General features: G+C 41.7%; 1 protein-coding gene across 3 annotated transcripts in view; it reads right to left on the bottom strand.

Moving 5' to 3' along the window:
• Positions 1–2,765: 2,765 nt before the first annotated feature.
• The window catches only part of CDKL5 (cyclin dependent kinase like 5), a 209,363-nt gene continuing 186,616 nt past the window's right edge, over positions 2,766–25,512 (bottom strand). The window contains exons 13-19 of one of the 3 annotated variants that reach the window (XM_075538596.1): positions 24,761–24,862; positions 24,346–24,451; positions 21,498–21,621; positions 12,592–12,691; positions 8,412–8,534; positions 7,141–7,260; positions 2,766–3,169 (exon numbers count right to left, since the gene is read on the bottom strand). In XM_075538596.1, the coding sequence (XP_075394711.1) occupies positions 2,783–3,169; positions 7,141–7,260; positions 8,412–8,534; positions 12,592–12,691; positions 21,498–21,621; positions 24,346–24,451; positions 24,761–24,862 (1,062 nt within the window). In that variant the 3' untranslated portion in view covers positions 2,766–2,782. Of the gene's footprint in view, positions 3,170–7,140; positions 7,261–7,592; positions 7,742–8,411; positions 8,535–12,591; positions 12,692–21,497; positions 21,622–24,345; positions 24,452–24,760; positions 24,863–25,512 lie in introns of those variants that run through there. The other 2 variants (XM_075538597.1, XM_075538598.1) reach the window with 2 other exon arrangements.

Raw genomic sequence — 25,512 nt, 5'->3', positions numbered from 1 at the left:
GAAAATGCAGACTTGGTGACTTTAAATCAAGTCCTTCTTGTCACGGAGGGCAGTACCTGTAAAGTGGATAATACCTCAAGCAGAGGGAAACAACAGCTAACAGCTACGAGAGGGCCCATTCGATCTGAGAGGAAACTCCTTGTGTCCCTCTGTAAGCGGGAAGAGACTGACGGGCTAGAAAAGTCAGAACGGCAAAAAGTTGAGAGGAGGATAAAAGAGCTACCTCACAACCCGCGTTGAAAACATCGTAGATAGTTTCTGGCTTAACATTGGGAACACACGAAAAAGATGTATTGACTCTTCGTCGGATAGGTTTACTTTGCTCTAGGTAGAAGGCAATTATTCGAGCCCTTCTTTGTAGAACCATCACGAATATATCAGTGTTCTGCCAACACCGGAGACTCCAGCGTCAGCAAGAATGAAAACGTGGGGAGCCAGCCCTGGGTGACAATGTGCCTCGAGTGCCACGGCGCGGCAATGTGACCACGGATTTGCTCAACACACTGCACAGTGAGAAGTCTGTCACGAGGAAACAAAATGCAGTTTCTGGTTTGCAAGGGGGAATAATACAAAGTACAGATCTGGGTAGGAAACAGATGCGTTACATGCGGCGCGCCCTTTCAGAGGCCTGGGTATCCAAGCAGAGCTGCTGAGGGTCCCACTCATGTGTGAAACAGAGCAGCTGCCTGGGGACAGCCCTCCAATGGCCTGGCACTGCTGGGGGGACACAAGAGAGGAAAACGAAAGAGCATGCAAAACTGTTGATTTTTGAATCAAATTGTTTCAACAATAGTACCCAGTTGAGTTTCAGTTTAGTGCCTATTACACTTATTAAGATGAAATTAAAAGCACCTTAAAATGACCTCTATACATAATAGATACACACCATTACCATACGTATATAAAATGCAATATGCACACAATTTAAGCTTCAAATAAACTAAAGACCTTTTTTCCTTGTAATCATCATAGTATCAGAGTGATGATTCTCAAACTCTTGGGGGAAGGGACACCTGAAATAGCAACAGTAACTCAGCACATTGCAGCGACAGCGGCACTTGATTCAGAGGGCTGACACTCAGAATATGGTGACTAGAAAGAAGTACCGAGAAGTTCTCGCTTTAAGGGGTGAAAAGGACCTTCAAAGTATTATTGCTAAGGGACTATTTTCTACAACCTACTACTACTGATGGTATTGTACTAAGAGTACTGATGACGGTGTTAAGGATGGCTCAAGGACATGTGGAGATAATGCTTGTTGGCCAAAGGCCTTGATGAAAATTGGGAGTCACTTGGGAGTTGAAAGACCCCAAGTGTGGGAAGGAGAAGTACTGTTCTAATGAGATAGATACTATATGCGCGTCGTCACCTTGTTGTAAGTGGACAGCCCCAGGAAGAAAAAGATGGATATAGCAAATTTCTCTACAACTAGAATTGCTTCAGGAGCCTTTTAAACACACTGGAAACAGCAATAATAATAATAATTAAAAAAAGAGCATTTAAAAATATAAATGCCACCCATAGGTCTCCCACCTCCTCAGACAAGAGTCTCCTGTATAGTGGACGGTATTCAAAAGTGGAGGTGATCTGCACGGTGGGCAGATGGGTGCCTCAACAACCCTCACAGCTAGAAAGGTCCACTGGCAAGTCTTTGGTCTACACTCTTCACTGAGGCGAAGTGGATGAGCATGATCTCCACAAAGGCCTATGAATAATGCCCGGTCTAGTCTCCCCACTCAAGTGTCAGGGTGTCCCGGGCCCAATCTAACCTGGTAAGGGGAGAAACTCGGCCTGCTTAGCCCCCCCTAGCCTGGCCTACCTTCTCTCTCCTGCAGGCTTCGCAGTAGATGCTGTAGTTCATCTGCTATCAAGATCATGTCTAGAGGGCTACTGATGAGGCCTAAAAGTTGAGCAAGGTTCATACTGTTACAGTCACATGTAGCCACAAGTCAACTCCCTTTATTAGAAGAATAATACTCACTTCATATCACAAATGTATAAAAATATGGCAGATAGTGTCTTAACGATACTTTCTTTAAATGAATATATTTATAAAACAGACATATATTTACCATATATATATATTTATATGTAGAATAAAATACTCCTGATGCAATATATAAATGTTACTGTTTAGTTTGGATAGAAACTACTACAGCTGTCCCACTGCTTCACAATGTTCCAAACAGCTCGAAAGAACTTTCCATTAGAACATAAAGGTATGATTAGAACAGTACAATATTAAGTAATTATAAATAAAGGTTACAAATCCTATCAAATATGGAAGTTTAAAAAACAATTTAAGACATACAGTTCATCTTCTAACCCTTCAGAGAGATACTCATGGATTACAATAGATCCCACGCTTCGCCTAGGCCGAACAAAGTAAGGGCGTTCGTTGGTTGAGACACATTCGTCTCTCCCTTGCAGTGCTGAAACATGTCCTGGCTTTCCCAAGTTCAACAGAGATTACACTACAGCTGGAATGGAAGGGGGAGAAACTGGCAAGAGTTTCTTCTTCCTCCATGGCACACTTGTACCCGCTCTCACAAGAGCTGTGGGGGCTGGCGACCCTGAAGAAACTCCCGTGGCTCTAAGATCCCTGACTAGCGTAGTGGCCGTCATGAGCTAGACGGCCCCACTCATACAGTATTGCACACACCTTCATAAAGCTGCAAATACTGGCTGACCACCCCCCTGGCTCAGCCCACTCCCCACCCGACCCTAGTCCCCAACCTTCCCCACTGGTTGGCTCCCTCCCCTCCCCCACCCCAAGCACAAATTACAAGGCTGTCTCTTTTAAATCATTCAGGTTTGGCATACGGGACCGATTTGTTCTGTTGTAAGGGTGCCCATTGGGCCCACTCTTGGCACCCAACTGTTCAGAGTAGGAAGGCCCCTCTGTGGCACTCCTGGTCACAGAAGACACGTGCCAGCCAGGGTCCATCTGACCTGGCAACTGGAGGGCTGGCCTGCCCTTTGGTGTGGGCTCCTGACGGATGTTGCTGCTCCCACTTGAGGCCTGGCCCATGGGGTGAATCCGCATTTCTGAGAAGGAATTTTTGGCTTGTTGAGTTGTTAAGGGTTGAAATCGAGGATCGGAGGGAGCCGGGTGATTAGAGGCTGCAGAGAGATGTAACAGCTTGCGCAGTGATTTTAACGGCTGGCTCTGAAAGAAAGGAGGAGAGTGCGTGTGGGCTTCAATTGTGAGTGGACCATAAAGCCGGGAGAAAATGGGGCTGAGAATGGAGTTGATGGCATGTAGTCAGAAAGGGGAGGCAAAGAGGATGGAGCACTACAAAAGCATAGCCTTCTCTATCCTTCTGATTATGCCTTCCTTTCATACAAAAGCCTAGAGAAACACTCTCGAGATGCTACGGGGATTGGTGGAAGAGCAAGGCTCCTTCCATCTAGTTGCATATCTCCCATCTGCTGGAGCCCTCCTGCCCATTCCCCCAGCAGCAGGAGGGAGCAAGAGCAAATGAATGGATGGATATGCCTCTCCCTTCGGAGAAGACTTCAGCAAAGCACCACACAATGCTCCCACTTATACGTCATTATTACGTGACCATAGCTTGCTGAAAGAGAAACTGAAACATGGAATGTTTTACCTGAATAAGCAATGCACTCATGGTAAAATTTAAGTATACTATATCGGCTCTTGGAGTCCCTGGGTGGTACAAATGGTTAATATGCGAGGCTCCCAACTATAAGGCTGAAGGCTTTGGTTCATCTGGGAATGGCCCAGAAGCAAGACCTGGCAATCTGCTTCTGAATAATAGGCACTGAAAATCTTACATACTACAAGTCTACTCTGATAAACATAGGGGCCACCATGCATTGGGGTCAACTTGAGGACAAATGGTTATTTGTTCTCATCTCCCAGTTTTCACTTTCCTTTGACATGGAAAAATCTGAATGTTTCTTTTGTGCACCTTTATTTTCTTGGGGTTGGCGGGAGAGGTAAGGTTTGGCCATTAGAAATGCTACACAAAGACACACAAGCAATACTCCCATGGAATCTAAAATACAAATGTTTCATACGGGGGCTTTAGTTCCTAAAATAGGATCCCAGCTGCCCGGCTTGCTGGGTGACTGCTGGCCAGATGCTCTGCCGGCACTGCACCATAGAGGAAGGGCAGGTCTTGAAGGTACAAAGTAAGGTCCTGGAAGCGGCTCTGCCTCTCATATGCCAATAAGTCCAGGCAAGTCCTCTGCCTTAGGCTTCTTGCTGGTTAAAGGTGGCTCACTCCCTGCTCCTCGAGCTGAGGCCCTGGAGAGGGGAGCGCCACAGCCAGAAAAGGCATGTGAAAGCACGCAGGACCCTCCCGAGCTCCAGGGCATAGCCAATCCCCACTATTGAGCTCCAGCATCCAGAAGCCATCTTCAGAGCACCTCTACTCTGACTGCCACAGTGCAAAAGACTTGCATTTAAGGGCTAAGCAAAGTTTTCACAAAATCTTAAAGGTTAAGAGGAACACTATTTGAAGGAGTTGAGCCTTGAAATCCAAAGTTGATGGCTTTAATTGATCGAACCAGAAATCAATCCCTGGGAAGTATCTATCCTCCACTACAATTCCAGCCTTTCCAAGAAAGTCCTGCATTCCACCCAGGTCACAGACCGGAAGAGTAGTGGAGGGAGACTCAAAAAAAAAGAACAAGCCATGCAATTGGGTACAAGAGAATAGTATGTGCTCTAAAATTATTGGCGAGAAGAGGGTAGCTTCTCTTGATATATCTGAACAATTTAATGGTATCTGAGAGGAACTATTGAAATGTGAATGATGGATAAACATAACTATGGGGTAGAAGGAAAAAGATAAAGATATATACATACATTGATATATATGCATATATAACAAGGAAGCAGATGAGCGTTGGGCCTCTACTTAAATCTTACCTCAGTACAAGAACGTTTGTTCTAATAATTTGGCATTGTATAATACTCACCTTCCTGACAGGATCACTGAAGACAAAGTGGTTGCATAAGCCTATGTGGTGAAGAAAGCTGATGGTGCCCGGCTATCAAAAGATAGTGTCTGGGGTCTTAAAGGTTTATAATTAAACAAGTGGCCCTCTAGTAGGTAAACAACAAAGCCCACATGGAAGAAGCACACCAGACTGTGTGATCATGAGGTGTCAATGTGAAGAGGTATCAGAAGTTCAAAAACAGGCAATCAATTGGATGTGAAGAGTCATGGATACAACAGAGACTCAAAACCCACCTGCAAAGGTAATTGGACAGTCTCTCTCGGAAGGGCCACATGGAAAAGATGATAAATCCAGGGTGTGGTATGGCACTGATGAACCACATAATTTATCCACTATTTTTAATATTTCCTCCCCTCATTATTAAGGTTGTTATTTGTTTTACCTCATTAACTATGTTAGATTTTAGTATGTTCATTTGTATATTTTAGATTGTTCAGTACACGAAAGTCAAGATAGATAACTGCAGAAATAGTAACAGGAATAATGGTTCCCTGAGGTTACGGGAAGAGAGAGGGAGGAGAAAGGGGATGGAGCTGATAGCATTGATGATTGTATAACTCCACTTGATGGATTAAACAACAACAATGTATGTGAATGGATATATTGGATTGCATAAGATATGCCAATATAAAAAAGAGCCAACATTGGTGAGCACTCCGAGTATGTTCTTTTGTTTGATTCTTTAAAGTTGGCGTGTTAGCACAATGAGACTCTGGGTGATTGGGGCAGCTGTGACCATATGCTCCTCTCAAGTAATTACTATGATTTGGATTGGCCTGAGATAAAAAAAAATTACTTGAAAAGAAAAGACCTTGTTGGCAAAAGAAATGGTTTCACAGAGAATGTCTCAAAGTCCCATTTGATATTGCTGTTTTGCTTTGATATTAATGGGAACTAGAAAATCAGGCCTTCACTCTGAGCCTTGTGCTTTCCATTTGGATATATATCCCCAAACGTGACTATCTGGTTCTCTACCCAAACTATGTTAGAAGCAGAAGACACAAATGGTTAGGGACATAGAATGGCAATTTAGGAGTCCTGTGTCAGGATCTCTAAGTAATAGCTTATTAAGAAAGTAAATAACAAATAAACAAAAAGCTATAAAAAGTAGAACAGATTTTCTATAAATCACATAAATATATAATCACGGACACAAGTAACCCTACTGCTGCAAAAACTCCTGAGGGTGTCTGCAATTATATTCAGAAAGAAAATTAACTGATAAAATATTGAATATAATAAAAATGAGCTCAAATATATTACTATGCTCATTATGGGATACTGAAAGAATACACAATATTTATGATCAAAATAGTTGCTTAAAAATGAAAAATCTCATTAATCTGAAAAACTTCTGGATTTGGTTTCTGCTGATTCTTCCATCAATCGCTGCTAAATGTGATTCATGCAATACTTGTCCAGCATGCAGTTGCTCATATAGGCGTTGGTCTATTCTCCATCTGAAGTAGTACAAATTCTAGATTTTTCAGTATTCTTTCAAGAAAGCGCATCACCTCTGCCTTTCAGGGCCCAATTCACATGCCACCACCGTTAACAGTGAAACCCCAACATTCCTACCAGTTTTTCCCATCTGGTCCTTATTATGCCCCGCCTTTTTAGCATGACTTGTGATTATTTATGAATCTGTATTTGTCATGCTGGGCTTATGTTTTATTCATCTCCCCTCAACCTGCCACCTGCCCAACCCCACACCTAGTGAAGGGTAATGCAGGCTAGCTCCTTCCCAGTAGGACATGGGCCACTGAAGTCAAGATTCTTCCAGACTCCCAAGAAGTCTCTTGGTGAGGGTAGATTTTGGAAGCATCTCAGCCTTGTAACAGTGACTAACCAAAAAGCCAAACCTGTTGCCATTGAGTCAATTGTGATTCATGGTGACTCCATGTGACAGAGTAGAACTGCTCAGTAGGGTTTTCATGGGTGTAACCTTTCCAGGACTTTCTACCTAGGTGCCACTAGATGGGGTTAAAACAGCAATTTTTCAGCTAGTTGTTGAGCACAGACCCTTTACAACCACACCTAAGGACCATCATTGTGACATTAAGAGGTCAAAGTTTCTCAGCGTTGAGTCAAGCCCTGTGTCCATCACTGAAAAGTCTGGTGGTTTAAGAGGGTTGCCGCTTCACTCACTGGGGTCTGCAGATCTGGGATCTTCTCGGGACGCCACTCCTTTGGTCTGCTGCTCGGGGTGCTAGAAGTGTGAATGGCTTTCTGTAATGTCAGAAGATCTGGGCCATCAGAATTGGGCACCTAGAACAGAACATGGACAAGGACTCAAAACTGGACACTGGCAAACCTAAGCAAGATATGCGTCCACCCGCAAGAGGAAAACAAACCCCAAAGCAAATCGAACCAAACCAAACCCAAACTCAGTCAAAACAAGGAAATGTTTAAAAGGACCCAGAAAAGGCAACCAAAACGCTCCCAATGTTCACAATGCAAGTGATGCTAGTTAAAGTCTTCTGCCCTCTTAATCATTTTCCCTGCAGTAGGAAAAATTGGCAGGTGTCATGCAGCTTTGTTAAAACCTCAACCCTTAAAGCATTCCCATGCTGTTAGTTTTAGTCACTGTAGGAGAGAGCAGTTAAGTGGGGTGGTACCAGAAATTGCTGTCGTATCCTCATTCCATATTGCAGTTAGGTTATGAACCAGTTCAATAAAATAAACATTTTGGCCTGCTGGGAAAATGATCCAAACACTGGACTTGGTGGTGCCAAGGAAGTCTAGGAGGCTATCAGGGAGAGCAAAATGGGAAAGCATGGTTTGAATCATATTCTCCAACTACTGCCCAGAAAATCTGGGTCCAGCATGGGCACTATCAAAATGGTGAAAATGTGTACAATTTGTCAATTCACCAATTTTGGTGAACACAAGAGAGCAAGCTGAGTGCCAAGCAAAAGCCTTGGCTCCAACTAAATCACTATCAAAAAGCTCCAGCTGGGCAAGCCAAGAACCAATCACCAATAAAGCTGGTTTCTCATAGAGCCAGCTAGCTTGCTCAATTTGGCCAATTCCACTTGGTTTTGGAGAACTAAACTGCAAACCAAGAGTTACATGTTGTGAGCCAAATGAAAGGCTATCTATTAGTTGGAAATGTTAACCTAATCATTTACAGGAGATAAGGGATTTCATGCTATGTGCCAGCAACTGGCTAATCAGACCATTCAAACTAGTCGTTGACTAGTTTGTTCATTTAGTAACCACTATGCGCCATCTTCCTTAATGGATTCAGACAATCCCGAATGGCAAAGCACTGTTATCTAAGTGAATTTATCGAACTGGCTCAGGGACTTAACTAGCATAAAGAGAATATGACCCCATGAAAATAAAAGGCATGCTGTTGTCATCAGTACGAGTGTACTGCAGTGGTTTTCAGGGCTACTATATGTAAAAATGGGTACCATGGGTGGAGTGACTACAGGAAGCTTTTTCAAAGAAGAACTATGCTTTAAATGATTCTTTGAATTAAAAAGAGGAAAGAGGGATTTCTTGATGCTTGGATTCTCCCCGTTGGTGGAATCTGTCTGCAATATAAATACAAATAAACTAATTGCAAAAAAAGGTGCTTTTTATCGATACTACCAGCCCTTGGAAGCCCTCAAACTATTAATTAGTAATAGTCACAGAATGAATCTCTACGCTGGGCATCTAGAGAGCTTCTGTGCCACTTCTCACCTGGACACACAGATGCTAATAACGTACATTCAAGACACACCCAAACTTCTGCTCTGTATATAAAGAACAAGTGGTCATAGGCTATGCATACCCACAGAAAGAGTGCCTTAAGACCACAGGCCTCTCCTCAGATTAAGCTTACATATCATTTAAGGATCTATTTATTCATGAACAGAAATATGACTGTTATAAAGAGCTGTGCTTTAAAGAGCTATTAAGCAACTTCAATCTTCTCCTCATTGCTAAAGAGGTCCCTAGCAACCGAAAATACTGACATGTAATTTTCTTATTAGAAAAAAAAAGATCCTGAGATCCTTTATAAGCATGGTCAACTCTTAGGCCAAAAAACATCACTGGGAGGAAGAGTATCACCCTCGCAGGATCCTGCTGTTGAGAAAACAAACAAACAAACTGTTCTACACTGTTAGTAATATTGATCCAATGGAAGACATCTGGCACAAGTCAGAAAGAAGACTGGTTTTCAAGCTGAAGAAACAAGTTACATCTTTAAATGAAAGCATCATTACCAGTTGAGATACTAACTAACTAGGATTACAGAGTTGGCTAAGTCACCATATGCTTCGAGGGTTTATATAACTTTCTGGATATGCTACTGAAGCCAGAACTCCCAGAGAAACTTCCAGATTTGCTAATGTCAAGCCAGAAACCCTTACAATACAGATTAGTTTTTAGCACTACTTCCCCCACTCTGGACACCACAATTGTTAAAGAATGTATATTATGGTATCCAGACAGTTTTTTTTACTTTCTTTTTAATGAATACGTGTATGAAGACATTAGAGTAAAACAACCCCCAATTTTCCCATCCCAATGACAGCATTGCTAAAGAGGTCAGAAGTGAATGCTTGGGGACAAGCGGCCACAAGATTTCCACATAAGTGGGCAAGGGGCATTGTCTGAGACTGGAAGAAGTTGGTATCCAGGAGAACACAGTTCTAAATGTCCCCAAAGGACTATGATGTGACAACTAGCATAGGATCAGTCCCTCACTCCCACTGAGTGGATTCTGACTCAGAGAGACTCTTCAGAAACAGGGTCAAAGTGAACCTGTGGGTTTCCAAAACTGTGGCTTTTTATGGATGTGGAAAGTTTCATCTTTCTCCCAGAGAGTGGCGGTTGGTTTTGAACTGCTGATGTTGTGGTTAGCAGTCCAACAGGTAACCAATTATGCCACCAGGGCTTCCCAGGCTCAGGCCACAAATTAGTGAAACAAAGGGGTTAAGCTAGATTTAAGATCCGCTTTTGTTTTTAAATCTCAGGTCCAGGGCATCAGATTTTAATTTCTTTGAATTTTATGCAAAGGCCACAAGGGCAAAAAAATTCCAGGCTCTTTTTTTTAAAGTTTCCTTTTGCTGAATTGTAGGGGAAAAGAGTAATTTTAATTACGTTAAAATGTTTATTCATAGAGGCCGAGTTAACCCAATGCCAGGCTTAGGAGCCAGAGGCCTGGTACTCTAGCTGAGTGCTCTTAGCAAGATATCAAGGCCCTTACATTTTTCTTCTTTTAATTAAAAAAAATGCAGAGGTATAAACAGTTCATGCTTTAGAGGCTTAAGACATTACAGCCTGTACAGAGAAATCCCATAGTCAACTTACATAGTTAAAACGAACGTATGGAAACCCCCCAAAAGTAAGTGCAAGCAGAAAATATACTACCCATTGCCATCAAGTCAAAACTCCAACTCATAACGGTCCCATAGGACAGAGTAGAACTGTCCTATAGGGTTTCATCTGTCATCTTTATCAAAGCAGACTGCCACATCTTTCTGCCACTGAGTGGCTGTTGAGTTCACGCAGCTCGCCTTCGGGTCAGCTGTCAAGCATGCACACACCAGGTCACCAGGGTCCTGATCTAGGTATTCCAAGCCTATACCATCCGGACTCTTAAGATTTGGACTCAATCCTGACTACGTAAGTCACTCAGCAGGCACAGTCTACTCATGTCCTGCTAAGCCATGGCGGCATTAGGTGTTACATGGGTCTAAGACAGACATCAAAAGCGAAATCTAGTTACAAAACACTTTTGATCTTTCTGTCATTTCCTCGCCGCCACAGTGGCTCCAGACCACTCTCTGGTTAGGAACAGAAACAAAACCTCGGGGCAAACAATAACAGTGGTCTCAGAGGGTGGCTTAAGCTTAGCATGAATAAAAGGGAACTACATTTTATAGGCTAGGATAAGACGTTTGTTTTATTATAGCTTCACTATTTTTAAACTCTTCCATGTTAAATCAGGTGTATTTAATCTATTTTGTCTTATTAATAAATATAGTGACATTTAATACCGTATCTGATTGGACATTCTATCTTAAGTGAGCTTTGGTTAGTGATATTGGCAGACTTTTCTAAAAATCAGTTTTTCACAAATATGATGAAACCTTTAAAATGAACATAATAAAATGAGTGAGGTCACAGATATTATGTTTATGTATATATATATATACACACATGTAGATAGAGATAGGCATATTGTTGAAAATCAGAACACAAAACTATACTAGGAATGATGACAATTACTATTAAGACAAACTAAAAATCCGCTTCTTCACAAATATATGCCTAGGACAGAAAAAATAAAAGAGGATTTTTAAATGTTTATGCAAAAGTAGAATGAAAATGTAATGGATTTTTTTCCCCATGAACTTTTTGAAGTCCCTGTGTTTCCAAACCATAATACTGGTTTGGGCAGGGTGGTGAGATCTGAAATGGATCGTTTTCTTTCTATAATGAACTCATATTTATTTTTGAATGAAATACATTTAGCAAAATAAGTGCAAGAATAATCTAGAAGGCTAATGTTCATTATTATTTCTAGATGTATGAGATAAAAATCCCTGCTTTGGGTTATGATCTACCTTGTTAGTGTAATTTATCTCATCTTTACTTACCATAGACTCACAGTCCTAGAATTTTCACAATGGATGGGGCTCAGAAACAAAGAGTTCATCTCTACTCATTTTAGAGAAGAAGCCAATGAAGTCCACTGACCTAAAGACCATTCTGATCATGCTGTTTTCCTCTTCAAATAAATGAGAGGAAATCAGGTCTGACGTTGACCAGAAACAAAACCACTTAAAACGGCTAACTCAACCTTGTCCAGTCATAAAGGTGGTAGCGAGCACAGGGGAAATGGGGCTCCTTTGAATGAACTTCTCTTCCACATCCTCTTGGCTTGGTTCCCTTCCTTCACTGCTCCCCATCCCCTTGCTCTTCCATCACTAAGCAGCCGAACTGTTGCTAGGTGGCTCGGTGAAGAGAAGTGTGCATGGCTCCAATGAGCCAGCCCTTTGTTCAGGTAGAAGATACCCAGAATATAAGGCACATTCCATTTCTCAGTTCTATCACAAGATACATGTGTCTTCCTACTAAAGCAAGCCTTGAAATGTCAAATACTATCTCTTCTCTGTAGCTATGCAGCTCAGAAACACATTTAGCAACATGGGAGCTTGACACACAGCCAAGGGAGTATACAGTGAATGATGATATTTATGAATTACAAGATTCCAATATAACCCCTTTTCTTACATTTTCACTTTATCTGTCAACCTCAAGCCATTTATGCTTTCACCTAATTCTAAAACCCTCAAAAGAAAAAAAATCCTGTACATTCAAAGGTTTTACATGGATTTTAATCCTCTTGGGTGAGAAGTTTATTCAGAGAGAGTTCTCTTTCTTCCAAATTAAATATCTTCTGTTGAATCTAGAAAGAATTCCATGAGAGGAGGACAGTTGTGCAGATTTTCAGAAAAAGATATTATATAGTGTGTCTTTCTCAAGACATAGTAAGAAAACAGATCATTTGATTGCCATGTACAAAGTGTAGACTATTCAAAGAATAATGCCAAAATACATGTCATTCTATATAGAAATTTCTCATCTACTTACTGTTTGAGATTTCTTCTTTTTCTTTTTCATTGACCTGAAAAAGCCTTGCTTCTCCTTTTCCTTGAGTTGTTCAGAATGACTAATAGTCTCAGGACTTTTCCTAAATGAGAAGACATTTTTATTATATTTCAGTCATTCTCCTACCATCTGACAAATAGAATGAATACTGAAAAATGCACGAAACCAGGCTCAAATAATCACAAAGAATCCAGCCCATATGAAAAGATTCTCTAGAAAAACACAGAAGAAACTGTGGTTAATGACTCTTGGCCATGGTTACTGATTATCCTTTAGCACAGCTCACTCAAGTTAGCAATTTGAGAATTATTACAAAGGATCTGGAACTGCGCTGCTGAGTCACTTCCCTGCTGTGGGAAACATCCTCATTAGACAGTGGTTCTCAACTTTCCTAAGGCTGTGACCCCTTCAACCATAAATTATTTTTGTTGCTACTTCATAACTGTCATTTTGCTACTGTTATGAATTAGGCAACCCCTGTGAAAGGGTCGTTTGACCCCCCCCCACCAAGTGGTCATGACCCACAGGTGGAGAACCGCTGATGTTAGAGATTCTGAAAAGGCTGCTTTTTCTGCAGCCCTCCAAGGAAATGTCTGAAACATTCTTAATGCTGCAGCCCTCTAAGAAAGTAGAAAAAAAAAACCTTTCAATATCTTAATTTTTCCACTGATCTCTTTTACAATAAGCGCAAGTTTACTATTGGCAGTATGACAAGTTATTGGACACAAAAAACAATACTGCCATAAAAACATTATAAGTTTTAAAAAAATTACCTGGAACTGAAAATTTCTTTTGTAAAAATCTTTTTTCACTCAAAACCAAATAAGTTATGGGTAGTTAAGAAAAAAAAATGTAGACAGGATGAAGGTTTTAGTACAAAGCAAACTTAAGATATGAAACTTACCACCACTAACATTACCAAACCAAAATCCAAAACTAAATTCAAAACCAAACTCACTCACTGCCTTTGAGTCAATTGCCACTCATAACAATGTTCTAGGGCAGGGTAGAACTGCCCCATGAGTTTCTGAGACTGTAACTCTTTACAGGAGTAAAAAGCCTCATCTTTCTCCCACAGAGTAGCTGGTGGTTTTGAACTGCTGACCTTGTGGTTAGCAGTCCAGTGCATAATCCATTACCCTACCACAGGTATTTTAGTAAAAATAGAAGATCACATAAGACAGCAAAGAAGACACCGTGGTCCCAATAAGTTGGTTTCTTTTATGTTACAATAAAGAAATACCAGTCTATATTACTCTATTTAATTTATAGTTTTTATAAAGCAATTAAACTATTGCTATTTTACAAAAAGGTACATTACATGGACTTTATTAAATTTGAAAATCTATAATGACAGTAAAAAATCATTTTCTCAAATAATTAGATTTCTTTTCTCAGTTAGCCTCTAACACCAGGACTGGCAGAGATGTTAATGGTGGCAGAGTTGATTCATATTTATGGTTTCAGAATACCTAACACAGTGATGAAGTTACTGAAACATTTAGGAAAACATGAGCAAAGCTGTACTGTACTTTCATTTGAGAGATTTAAATCTATGTAAAAGCAAAAAAAAAAGTTATGTGAACAATTACAGATCCACATGACAGAAACCATGAAGCTACTAAAAATAAATCATACCTTAAAAGGATATTCACTAATATGAAAGAATACTCAAACTACAATACATGGTAAAAAAAAAAGCAGGATTTAAATCTCCTACATAGTAGAGTCACCCTGTATTTAAAAAGCTATATCTGCATCTACATACATGCATTGACAACAAAAATGCAAAACAAACCACTAATAGAATTATTGTTATTTTAGTTTCTTCTTTATAATTTTCAATTAAACTCAAACCAAACTCACTTCCATTGAGTTGAGATTAACTCACACAGATAGAAACAGGGAGTAAAACCCAAGACTGCTTGAAGATGTGATGGCATTTCTTCTTACCTGTTTAGCCTAACAGTTAATGAGACAGCCAAGGAAAGATGAGCAGGTGCTGTAGGTCTGAGGTTTCCTGAAAGTCATTATGAACTGCATTGTTAAATGTCCCTGAGAAAGTGCCAAGCTCTGAAGAGAAATATTTGTAATAAGACCCAACCAGTCAAATAGCTAGCATTGGAACTCAGAATGATGCTGCATGTAGTGGTGAGTGGCGAAAGGATGGAGAAAGGCTAGAAGCAGTATTGCGCTGTTGGGCACCACACCCTCCTCCCAGTGACAGACTGGGCTGAAGTCCTAGGGACCTGCCTGACTGCTAAGTATTTGGCATTAAAGAGATGAAGGACTTAGGCTAAATTCCAGGCCACAGCACTCAGTCCTGCAAGGGATCCTGAGAACATGGCAGAACTGTGTCGTTTTCTGTAAAGACAAAGGCATGAATATTCAGATTGAAGGGAGTTTAGAGAGAATTTAATCTGACTAGTAAGACTATCTGTATTGTGCTGCAATTTGCAGTAGTTAACGAATTATATGCTTAATACTACAGTTTATGCCTTTTCCATAAAATTCACAGGGAGAAACGTTGGGCTTCACAGGGAAGCAATCCCAAAGGTCTGCCAGTGGTCAAAGGAGAGCTGAGGGCGAAGCAGGCTGAGTATTGAGTTGCTGACTGCAAGGTCAGGGTTCAAATGCATCAGATACTCGATGGGAGAAAGCTAAAACGGTCTGTCTTCTCAAAGATTTATTGTCTCAGGAACGCTAAGGGGCAGTTCTAGTCTGAGGTCAGTATGAGTCAAAATCCAGTGAATGACAATGAGTTTGAGCTTTTTTGTTTTGTTTTGCCAAGGGTCAGCAGTATACCGTAACAACTCATTTGTAAGCCTAGTTTTTCAGCACATTTTAATGCAGTTTTTGTGGTAAAATTAGGTGCCCGGGCTGATATTCGGGTCGGCTTATACTCGAGTATATATGGTAAGTGCCTCTGCCAAGCGAACCAGTCTCTGAGGAGGTTGTGTTCATCATGGCTGCAACCAAGGCATTGGTACCTGAACAGGCAATGCAGTGAGAATGTTACAGACAGGACACCTGTCCTGGGGGTCAGGGGGCAGAATTCAGATTGGTCAGAGGAAACCCAGGAGCAGACACAGAATGAAAAGAAAGAGAGAAGTCAGGAAGTGGGTAACAAAAGAGAAGAAATGGCACAAAAGCCCAGCATTTATAGCTTGCTGTGACCCACCACACAGCGGAGATGTGTCAAAAAGCCTCAGAAGTCTCTCTTCATAGGCAGCTGGTAAACTGGGGCCCAGGAGGAGGATATGGGGAGAGGAAGCAGAAAACATCTTTCATGTGAAGCTGAGCAGAGATGGTAGGTAAAGACACAGGCCAGGAAAGATCCAAGAAGCCAAAGTAAATAAGGAAAGACACCCTGAAATAAAAGGGTGAAAACTGAGAGTGAAGATGGGAGTCAGAGGAAAAAACAAAGACAGTAAGCTTAACAGAGAGTGAGTGAGTGAGTGAGTGAGTGAGTGAGTGAGTGAGTGAGTGAGTGAGTGAGTGAGTAGAGAGAAGAGGAGCAAGAGGGGGAAAAGCTGCACAGAAAAAAAAAGTGAGAAAGACTCAGATGGTGAGGAGAGAGAGAGACTCAGAAAGAGAAGGCTCAGATGGTCAGAGGGAAGGAGAGAGAACAAGAATGAGAAGGATAGCTACCTAGCACACAGACATTTGATAAGCCAGTGTTAAATTGAAAGCTGAAAAGGCAGCTTTCACGTCTGGATGAACACATCCAGCCTATACTGAACCACATGGGCAAGAGTGTTCCCTGTAATCTCTTCCACTTAGAGATTCCAGGCCCTGCAGTCCCACCTGGTACAGTCAACAGCCACATGCCAAGCAAACTGTACAGACTACTGACAGCTCGAAGAGGAGCAGCACAGGAGAAGGGCAGACAGGTGATCCGCAGAAAGCATAGGCAGAGAGGGGGTCCACATTCAAAGGTCCTGGATAGAGTGGGAATGTAATGTGGAACACAATTCAGAATCATAACAAACAAACAAACAAACAGGCTTATTTGTTGGATAGACAGGTGGGACCGTGGCACTTAGTCACCTTTCAGGCTTGGAGCTAAACTCACCCCATGGCTTTATTTTTAGTCAAAAACAATAGAGAGGTCTATAAGGGGAACGTCAACCTCTTCCATGCTGCTCCTAAGTTAGGGAACTATGTATTCCTTAGAGCAGTGGTTCTCAACCTTCCTAATGCCAGGGCCCTTTAATACAGTTCCACATGTTGTAGTGACCTCCCAACCATAAAATTATTTTCGTTGCTATTTCATAACTTTCAGTTTACTACTGTTATGAATTGGGCAACTCCTGTGAAAGGGTCATTTGACACCCCCCCCAAGGGGTCACAACCCATAGGTTGAGAACCACTGCCTTAGAGCAATCAGCCATTTTGGATAAAATGGGCAACATTTGCCCAAGGACCGAGTTCAGAAGGTAGGAAGAACTAGGAAAGGAGGAAGAATGGAAACAGGATGTGCAGGGCAGAAGTTACACTGTGGAATTTACAAGCAATTTCACCAAAAAAAATGTGCTAAGAATTATTGAATGGAAAACTGATTTGCTCTGTAAATCTTTACTCCCTCACAATAAAAAGCTGTTTTGTTTTGTGCTTGTTTCTTTGTTTAAATCAAGGTAAATGTAGGAATGAAAGATCTGGCAAGGACCATTCTGCAAATTTTGCAGGTACATTAGCTGGCAAGGTGGCAGCTCAGATAACAAGACAGTATGGAGAGAGGCTTCTGATGCAGGGTAAACACAGGCTCCTTGCCGTTGCGTGACTCAAAGCTCCTGGAATACAACAGCTAGTTCCATAAAGAGTCAATAGGAAAGAAGGGGTTCGAAGGACTCATGAAAGGAAGGAAGGAAAGTTGACCAAAAGTCAACCAATATGCAGGGAGTATTTTTTTATGTACAGGTCAGGGGTGATACAAATGGTAAATGTGCCAAACTTCTAAACTCAGGCTGGGAGTCCAAATCCAGACAGAATCCAGATAGAAGACTTGGCAATCTACTTCTGAAAACTCAGCCACGGAATACCTCAGACACGCATGGGGGCGCCAGGAGCCAGAATTGACTCAATGACAACGGGTAGCTGGAATTTTGTATGCGCCAGGCCCTATGGTCAGTGTTGGAGATAACAATCTGACCTCAAGCTGGTCAAAGATTGCTGGAGGAGACCCACATATTTGAAACAGAGAGATAAAGAAGGGGTGCCATCTCGGTAAACTTTAGAGGCTTTTGGTGCAATCCCCTTAGGATCAACGTGGAAGATGAGCTGAAAAGATGAGTGACACTTCCCCTGCCACCCCTTTCCCTGGACAGTGCAACCTAAGTGGTCAGCTTATGTCTCAAAACAGAAAGTCAGTGGATAATCACCCAGGTATCAGTCTAAGTGATGCTACAAGTTAATAATGGATACAAATCTACAGCTAACTTTCCAAGACGAAATGGATGACATTGTGCAAGTGAGTTACAGGAACTCTTCGCTTACCTTACCTACTGGGGTTTCTCGCTAATTTGATTTACTGGTAAGTGTCAGTTTTTCAAATCCAATTTTGACGGCAGTCTTTCTAAAAGCATATTGCACACTTTGTCTTTAAAAGCAAAGTAAAAGCAGTCTGTCTCATGTACATACACACTGCATGAATAATCAGTTACATGTATGAAATCATAGAGGGAAGATATGCTTTTCCCACTGGGGCCTTGGGAAAAGACAATCTCCCCACAGCTATTGCTGGCACCTGAGAAGCTCAGTGCTATTAGAACTGTGCATCAAAGGAGAGCACCCCTGTTGGTAAGGATTATGAAGTTGACTATATTAGTGCTCATATTTATTGTTCTGAGATATTTTGACTCCTTTCCCAGTTCTTAACTGTGCGCTGGATAACTGATATGGCCATCGAGGAAATGTAGGCTCTGAACAAATATACTCTTCCCAGAAGAAATCGGAAGAACCATGTTTGAGCAGAAAAAGATTACCTTTAGATTAGCTATAATTTAAGAAGTATGAATCACAATGTGACCAGGGAAGGGCTCTTTATGCATAGGGTTTCTGTACCAGCAAACTCTACATCTCTCCAAAATACATATAGCAGTGAAGACATTGAGATGCTGTCCAAGAAAAACAGGTTCAGGATGACTGAACCTCAGGCTTAGAATGAGGGAGATGTGCTACACGAAGGAGCTTTCTTATGCGGGGCACCTGGAGCGAAAAAAAAAAATACAGCTGATCCATCCTGGCAATTCCAAACCCCTCTCAGCCTTGTAACAGCAACACCATATTAAGGATGAGTCGATGAAAAGGAAGACTCAGCTGAAGTTCAACCTTCCATTTAAGACTCCTAATTCTCTATTTTTAAAAAATCATTTTATTGGGGGCTCATAGAACTCTTTTAAAAAAATCATTTTGTTGGGGGCTCGAACAACTCTTATCACAATCCATACATACATCCATTGTGCCAAGCACATCTGTACATTTGTTGCCATCATCATTCTCAAAACAGTTTCTTTCTACCTGAGTCCTTGGTATCACCTCCTCATTGTTCCCCTCACCCCCCAACCCTCCTTCCCTCATGAGCCCTTGATAATTTATAAATTATTTTTTCATGTCTTACACTGTCTGATGTCTCCCTTCACCCACTTTTCTGTTGTTTGTCCCCCTGGGAGTGGGTTATATGTAGATCATTGTGATCGGTTCCCCTTTTCTTCCCCACCTTCTCCTTCCCCTCCTGGTATCACTACTCTCATTATTGGTCCTGAGGGATACATCTGTCCTGGATTCCCTGTGTTTCCAGCTCTTATCCGTACTAGTGTACATCCTCTGGTCCAGCCGGATTTGTAAGGTAGAACTGGGATCATGATAGTGGGTGGGGGAGGAAGCATTAAATAACTAGAGGAAAGTTATATGTTTCATTGGTGCACCCTGACTGGCTCGTCTCCTCTCCATGACCCTTCTGTAAGGGGATGTCCAGTTGCCTACAGATGGGCTTTGGATCTCCACTCCACACTACCTCTCATTCACAATTATATGATATCTTTGTTCTTTGGTGCCTGATACCTGCTGATCCAGTATGTGCAGAAGAACAGCATTCACTGAGCACAAATAAGAGACTACCGCATAGAACAACTCCACCCAGAGGACAACAAAGAGAAAACAGTCCCCCAGAAAGCATTGGCTTAAGAGTGCAAAGAAGTCAAGAATGAACACTCCGCCCGCCCCCCCCCCACATGCACAACACATTGATAAGAAAGGGAGGTAGGAAAACACCCAGCACAAAAGGAATACGATGACATCACAGAGTCCACAGATAGATATAATAACCCTGAATATCAATGGACTGCACTCAGGCATTAAAAGGCTGAGGCTAGCAGACTGGCTTAGGAAACACAAACCATCAATCTGTTGCCTACAGGAGACACATCTCAAGGTTACAGACAAAACAGGCTGAGAATCTAAGGCTGGAGAAAAACATGCCAAGCAAACAGCAATTCAAAAAAAAAAACACAACTAAACAGGGTTGCAATCCTAATCTCGATAGGATCAGGTATCAGGTTCCTAATTCTTTACAACACTGTTTTTAGGTCTGCAGCCAGCCATGTCTAAACACGTTGTATTCAAACAGACTATCAAAAGGACAGAACACAGTATGAATACTGCCTGCACCCCATTTGAAATCTATTTTTATGTGACCTATCGAAGTTTCACAGGGCTCATGTGTACTGGAAGCGCTTTTAAACCATCGTGCAATAACCAAGAGAAAGCACGTCTCCCGTCTGCTTCTATATTCCCACAATTTAGATACTCTTCTCATGCTTAGTCAAAGTCACACCTGGAGATTGCCCATGTGCCCTTCAGTTAACGTTGCAGCCTAGGTTCCCAAGATGACATAAGCTAATGGACTTACAGGTTGCTTTTTTTCAATCAAATGGTTGTTTCTAATATTGTTTCTGAAAAACTAACTTATTTTCACCACAGGGTATAGTCACACTGATACCTGGATGCACCCCTGGCCACAGGGTCCTGCAGTGAAACCACACCGGGTTAGAAGTACTGACACAAGCCCTCGATTACTTCTGACCAGAGACCTCAGAGTTTGAACAGATCCATCTGATTCTACAGTCACTCAGTTCCAGTGATGGCCTTAGTCAAGTTCTGTGAAGCACACAGCATCACCCCTCACCTGTCGATTCTGGCTGTCTTTCTAAGCACCTGAGAATAAAATGTCTGCGTAGTGGTTACACACTAGTCTGCTAAGTGACAGGCCAGCAGTTTGAAATCACCAGCTGCACTGTAGGAGAAAGATGGGACGTTTTACTCCCGGAAAGAGTCATGGTCTAGGAAACCCACTAGGGCAGTTCTACCCTGTCCTACAAAGACACTATGAGTCAGAATGGCAGTGAGTCTGGATTGTAGCAAGTATATACAGAGAGGGCTGCTCCCATTTAACCCTAAATGAGAGGCAGGTGGTGAGAGGTGGAGTCAGAACCAACTGAGGTCTGAGTCCTGGCTCCCTTCTCCATGTGGGTTGGCTGGCCAGTAGCCAGCCTGTGAGAACTGACGGCAGCAATGCACACAGAATGCTACGCCAAGTATCTGGTATGTGGCTCGATATCAACAAAAGGAGACAACAGAAGCCAGCCTTCATGTCAGTGAAAGACTTAGGAGGTACTTATTAGCTGAGGAGATTGTGCTTCTTCTTTTATGTGATATTTTATGAATGATGAACTTAAAAAAAAACACCTTCAAATATGATCACACGTCCCTTATCAATCACTCTCTTGGGAAAGAAAGGCCTAAAGAATCCTACACACTCTATCCAGAACTTAACTGAGCTCTCCTATCTACAACTAGAACCAAGAGTGAAAACATACCAAAATACTCACCATGGATCGAAAGCTGTTTGCCTTTTTGAGTGGTTTGTTCCAGAACTGCTATCTGATGGGAGTGAAGAAACTCTGGTTGACACATTATTTTCATGGAAAGAATTATCTGGACGTGGCGATGGCACTAAATAGAGAAAAAGGAAGTCCTTGATATTATAGATATGCGTAGTTCCCATGTTATTCTATTACGTCCTCTCTTTTTCACACAGGAAAACAAGTCAAAAACCTCATCCATCTTTGTTTTCTGAAGGTGGAGGCACTCCAGGGACTTCCCCTTCTGCCTACTGCTCATTATAATATGGTCTTGAAATGGTCAGTTAACACCAGGCAATATGTTTGCAAACTATAGACCTGATCTGCTCACTGAAAAACTCAAGAACACTGTAGGCTATGTCAAATGTACCCATCATGTCCTTCCCACCACAAACCCCCATCACCGTGGGGCCACCCTCAGAAGTTGACCCACTATGCAAAACCTACTCCTAATCGTACGCCATTCCTAATAATCTGCATGCTGGTGTGTACAGACTACAGTTTAAGCCTGGACACATTTGTGAGGCAGTGCCAATCTTTTATTCAGTTATTGGTACAAAAATACTACTTCTTCTCTTAAGATCTCAATCCAGGAATGAACAGAAAGACCAAGTACAATGGACAGGAGTAAATGCTTTCCTGTCCTATTTTTGGGGTGGGGGTGGTGGGAGGCATGGCCCGTGGGAGGGGAAGGGCTAATATCTTTTTCTGTCAGTTTCTAAGCTTGGTCCCAAATTGATAAAATAATTGACAGGCTGAGTATCTTCACCAGTAAAATGGGGTGCTGTAGAAACCTCAATGATTCTCAGTATTGAAATTATAGCAGCTCCAGACGTCTCATCTCGTTACAGCTGTGCCTTCTATTTCTGAACTTTATAAAAACAAAGACATCCTATCTCTCAAACCCACAGTGGACCAAAGAGGCTGACAAACAAGGTGCTTCTCTGTTTTGAACCAATTTAGTTGCCATGCAATCAAAACTAAAGATGCACAGAGGCCAACATCTAACTGATTTTAAACTCTATTAACATTTTATATTAATGTATAGTCTCCAGACAGCCATAGAAATGATGCTTCTATGGTGCATTTTGGAAATAAAACTTACGCATTGAGAGAATAAAAGGGTTTTGTTTACATATACTATGTTTTGTTTTAATCAATATGATTCTGAATTAAAATTGTACTCCCATAAGATTCTACAGTAATTATGGCATCAAAATGCATAAAAGGGCATATTCAACGACTATGCTTTTCTAAAGGTGAAGCTGGGAGGGAACAGAGTGTTCTAATAATTCCATACACATTCAGCACTGAATAACACACCTACTCATTCATTTAGGACTCTCAGTGGCACAGTGGTTAAGCATTTGGCTGCTAACTAAAAGGTCAGCTGTTTGAACCTCAGCAGCCACTTTGCTGGAGAGTGATGTGGCAATCTGCTTCCATACAGATGTACAGTCCAAGAAACCCTATGGGACAGTTCACTGTCTTGTTGAATCGGCATGAATTGGAATCAACTTGAGGACAGAGGATTCTGCATTTATTTAGCTCCACTTCCTAATTAAAATGACCAAGCAGTTCTCCATGTTTCTCCCCACTCTCTGGCCCTTTCCAGCTGTCCTTTTCAAACACCAGAAATAACTGGAAGCCAGGCATTGTGCGTGTGAGGCAGGAAAGGTGGCAGCAACTCTTAAAAGCCCTGAGCAGCTGAACCTCTTTGATCCCAGGACCCTGTTCCCCACAGGGCACCTGCTTTCAATTTCTCCCATAGGTGCTGAGACTACCCGGGGGTTTATAGTCTATTACAATAGCTACTAAAAGGCATTGTGCTTCTATGTTAAAGTCTTCTAAATTCATGCAACCTCTAAAGCATTGGGTTTAGCTGCTTGTTAAATATCAAAATGCATTTTTAAGGTTCTGCAACTACACTTTTTTCCCCGCCAGCCAGAACAAATATTTCTTCAGTGGTGCCAGGCAATGTGAAGAAGGAAAGGGGAAGAGGACTCATCCTCTTCCTGTACAACCTCCTGAGAGAGACTGCAGATGAATCATCGGTGCAATGTGGTCTGGGGCGGTCATGGAAGACACCACAAAGGACTGGATCTTAAAAGAAAGGGACCCAAACAAGATATCCTTGCAGGGGGAGGAGTGTGGTTTAGTCCAGAGGCTAACATGGCATATGACACTTCCACAGGCTGGGACCTAGAGAGGCAAGGAGGAGCTAAAGAATATGGCCATGGAAAGTCTGGAATGCCACCTTAGTGAACTCCATTTTCCTGATGTTCATGGGAAGCCACTAAAGGGCCTCCACAAGTAGGAGACAGGAGGGTGATTGGGCAGGAGCAGGAGGCAGGAGGCCATGGGGCTCTTTGCTCAACTCTTTTTCTTCTGCAGCACTCATTATCTTTGAACACTCTGTTTCATTATTATATTGAATGTCGACCTCTTCTTATGAGAATGTGAGCTACATGGCTGTGGAGCTCTTTGGCTGTCTTGCTTGTGGATGTGGTGTAAGCTAGAACAGTGGCAGTCACATATGAGACATCCAGCAAAAATGTTTATGACTTAATTGAATGAGTAGTATGGTCACAACACAGCTTCAGAAGTATTATTCCAGTGACTATTCTGAGGTGAGGCAACTACGCAAGGTACCCAAACAGGAAGCAAGCTGACCTCTTGGAAGGCAACATTGTGGTCCAGAATGATGCAGGTCTGAACTCAGAAGGAAATGCAAATGTAGTGGAGGAGATAGGTCAAAGATTTAGTGAAGGAAAGATGAGAGGAGTCTCTGGGGAATGCTAGTTTCTGGGCTTACCTCTGTAAAAGCTCCCAACTCTTCTTGGAACAGGATCATTATACAGATGTCTATTTTCTTTGGGAGCTGTACCATCATCGGAGTGGGGATCATGATACACGCCAGCCTGAGGAAGAAAACAAATCAGTTCCGACTGATAAAATTCAAATCAGAGATTTATGACAAAGTGGCCTGCTGACTTAGCACAGTGCCTAATAGGTCTCTTGTTTACTTCATGAGCTTTTCAAGAGAAAATGTGGGATTCAGCTATGAGGGAAACTACTTGTTTTATAGGCCAGTTCAAATTATCTGTGGTTGATATCAAGCATAAAACAATTTGAAAAGGTTGGTTACAATGAAGTAGAATGAATGCAATTTACAAACAAGTTTTTGTTGTTGTTTTTAGCAAAATGCAACAATTATGAAGAATGCAGACCTCAGACTTCTGTCGGGAGTGGAATGACGATGTGCCTTCCCTAGAGGATTCTTTCACTGAAGATCTTGCCACTGTCATCTCTGGAGGGTGCTGTTCACCAGGCTGGAAATCAATTATGAAAGGATTGGTAAGCTAAATTACCAAGGGCACATGAGAGAGGGGGTAGCGGGGAGGGAGGGGAAAAAAAGAGGACCTGATGCAAAGGGCTTAAGTGGAGAGCAAATGCTTTGAGAATGATTGGGGCAGGGAATGCGCGTGCTTTATACAATTGATAGATGTATATGTATGGATTGTGATAAGAGTTGTATGAGTCCCTAATAAAATGTTTTTTAAAAAAAAGGATTGGTAAGCATAACCAAGCCACCTAGCTAACAATGATCTGTTTTTATCAAACCAATACCAAACAGCAAAAATCAAAAGTGTTGACTAAAACATGCATTTGCCCATAAAAGAATGAATTGGATGATGAATGTAACTTAAGTCAAATGCACTTCACACATGGAAAGAGAAGCGCTCATTCAAGTTAAGGCAAGCAGGAAATAAATTAGACTAAATACAGTTCAATTAATTATTCAACATTTAGGAAAAAATATCCTGTCGCTAGGCAGTTTGGTATCTATGGGACTAAGCAACACTTTAATTGGAGATTCTATGTGTTAATTCCAAAATTTCTCTAGCACATTTTTGGCTGAGTCCTTCAAAAAGAACTTGGCACATCCAACATTTTTTTTAACGAAGGGCTTACATGGTCG

Source organism: Tenrec ecaudatus, chromosome X (genome assembly GCF_050624435.1).
Source record: "Tenrec ecaudatus isolate mTenEca1 chromosome X, mTenEca1.hap1, whole genome shotgun sequence".
Taxonomy (NCBI): domain Eukaryota; kingdom Metazoa; phylum Chordata; class Mammalia; order Afrosoricida; family Tenrecidae; genus Tenrec; species Tenrec ecaudatus.
The sequence above is the reverse complement of the archived record's forward strand: the minus strand, read 5'-3'. Positions and strand labels throughout refer to the sequence as shown.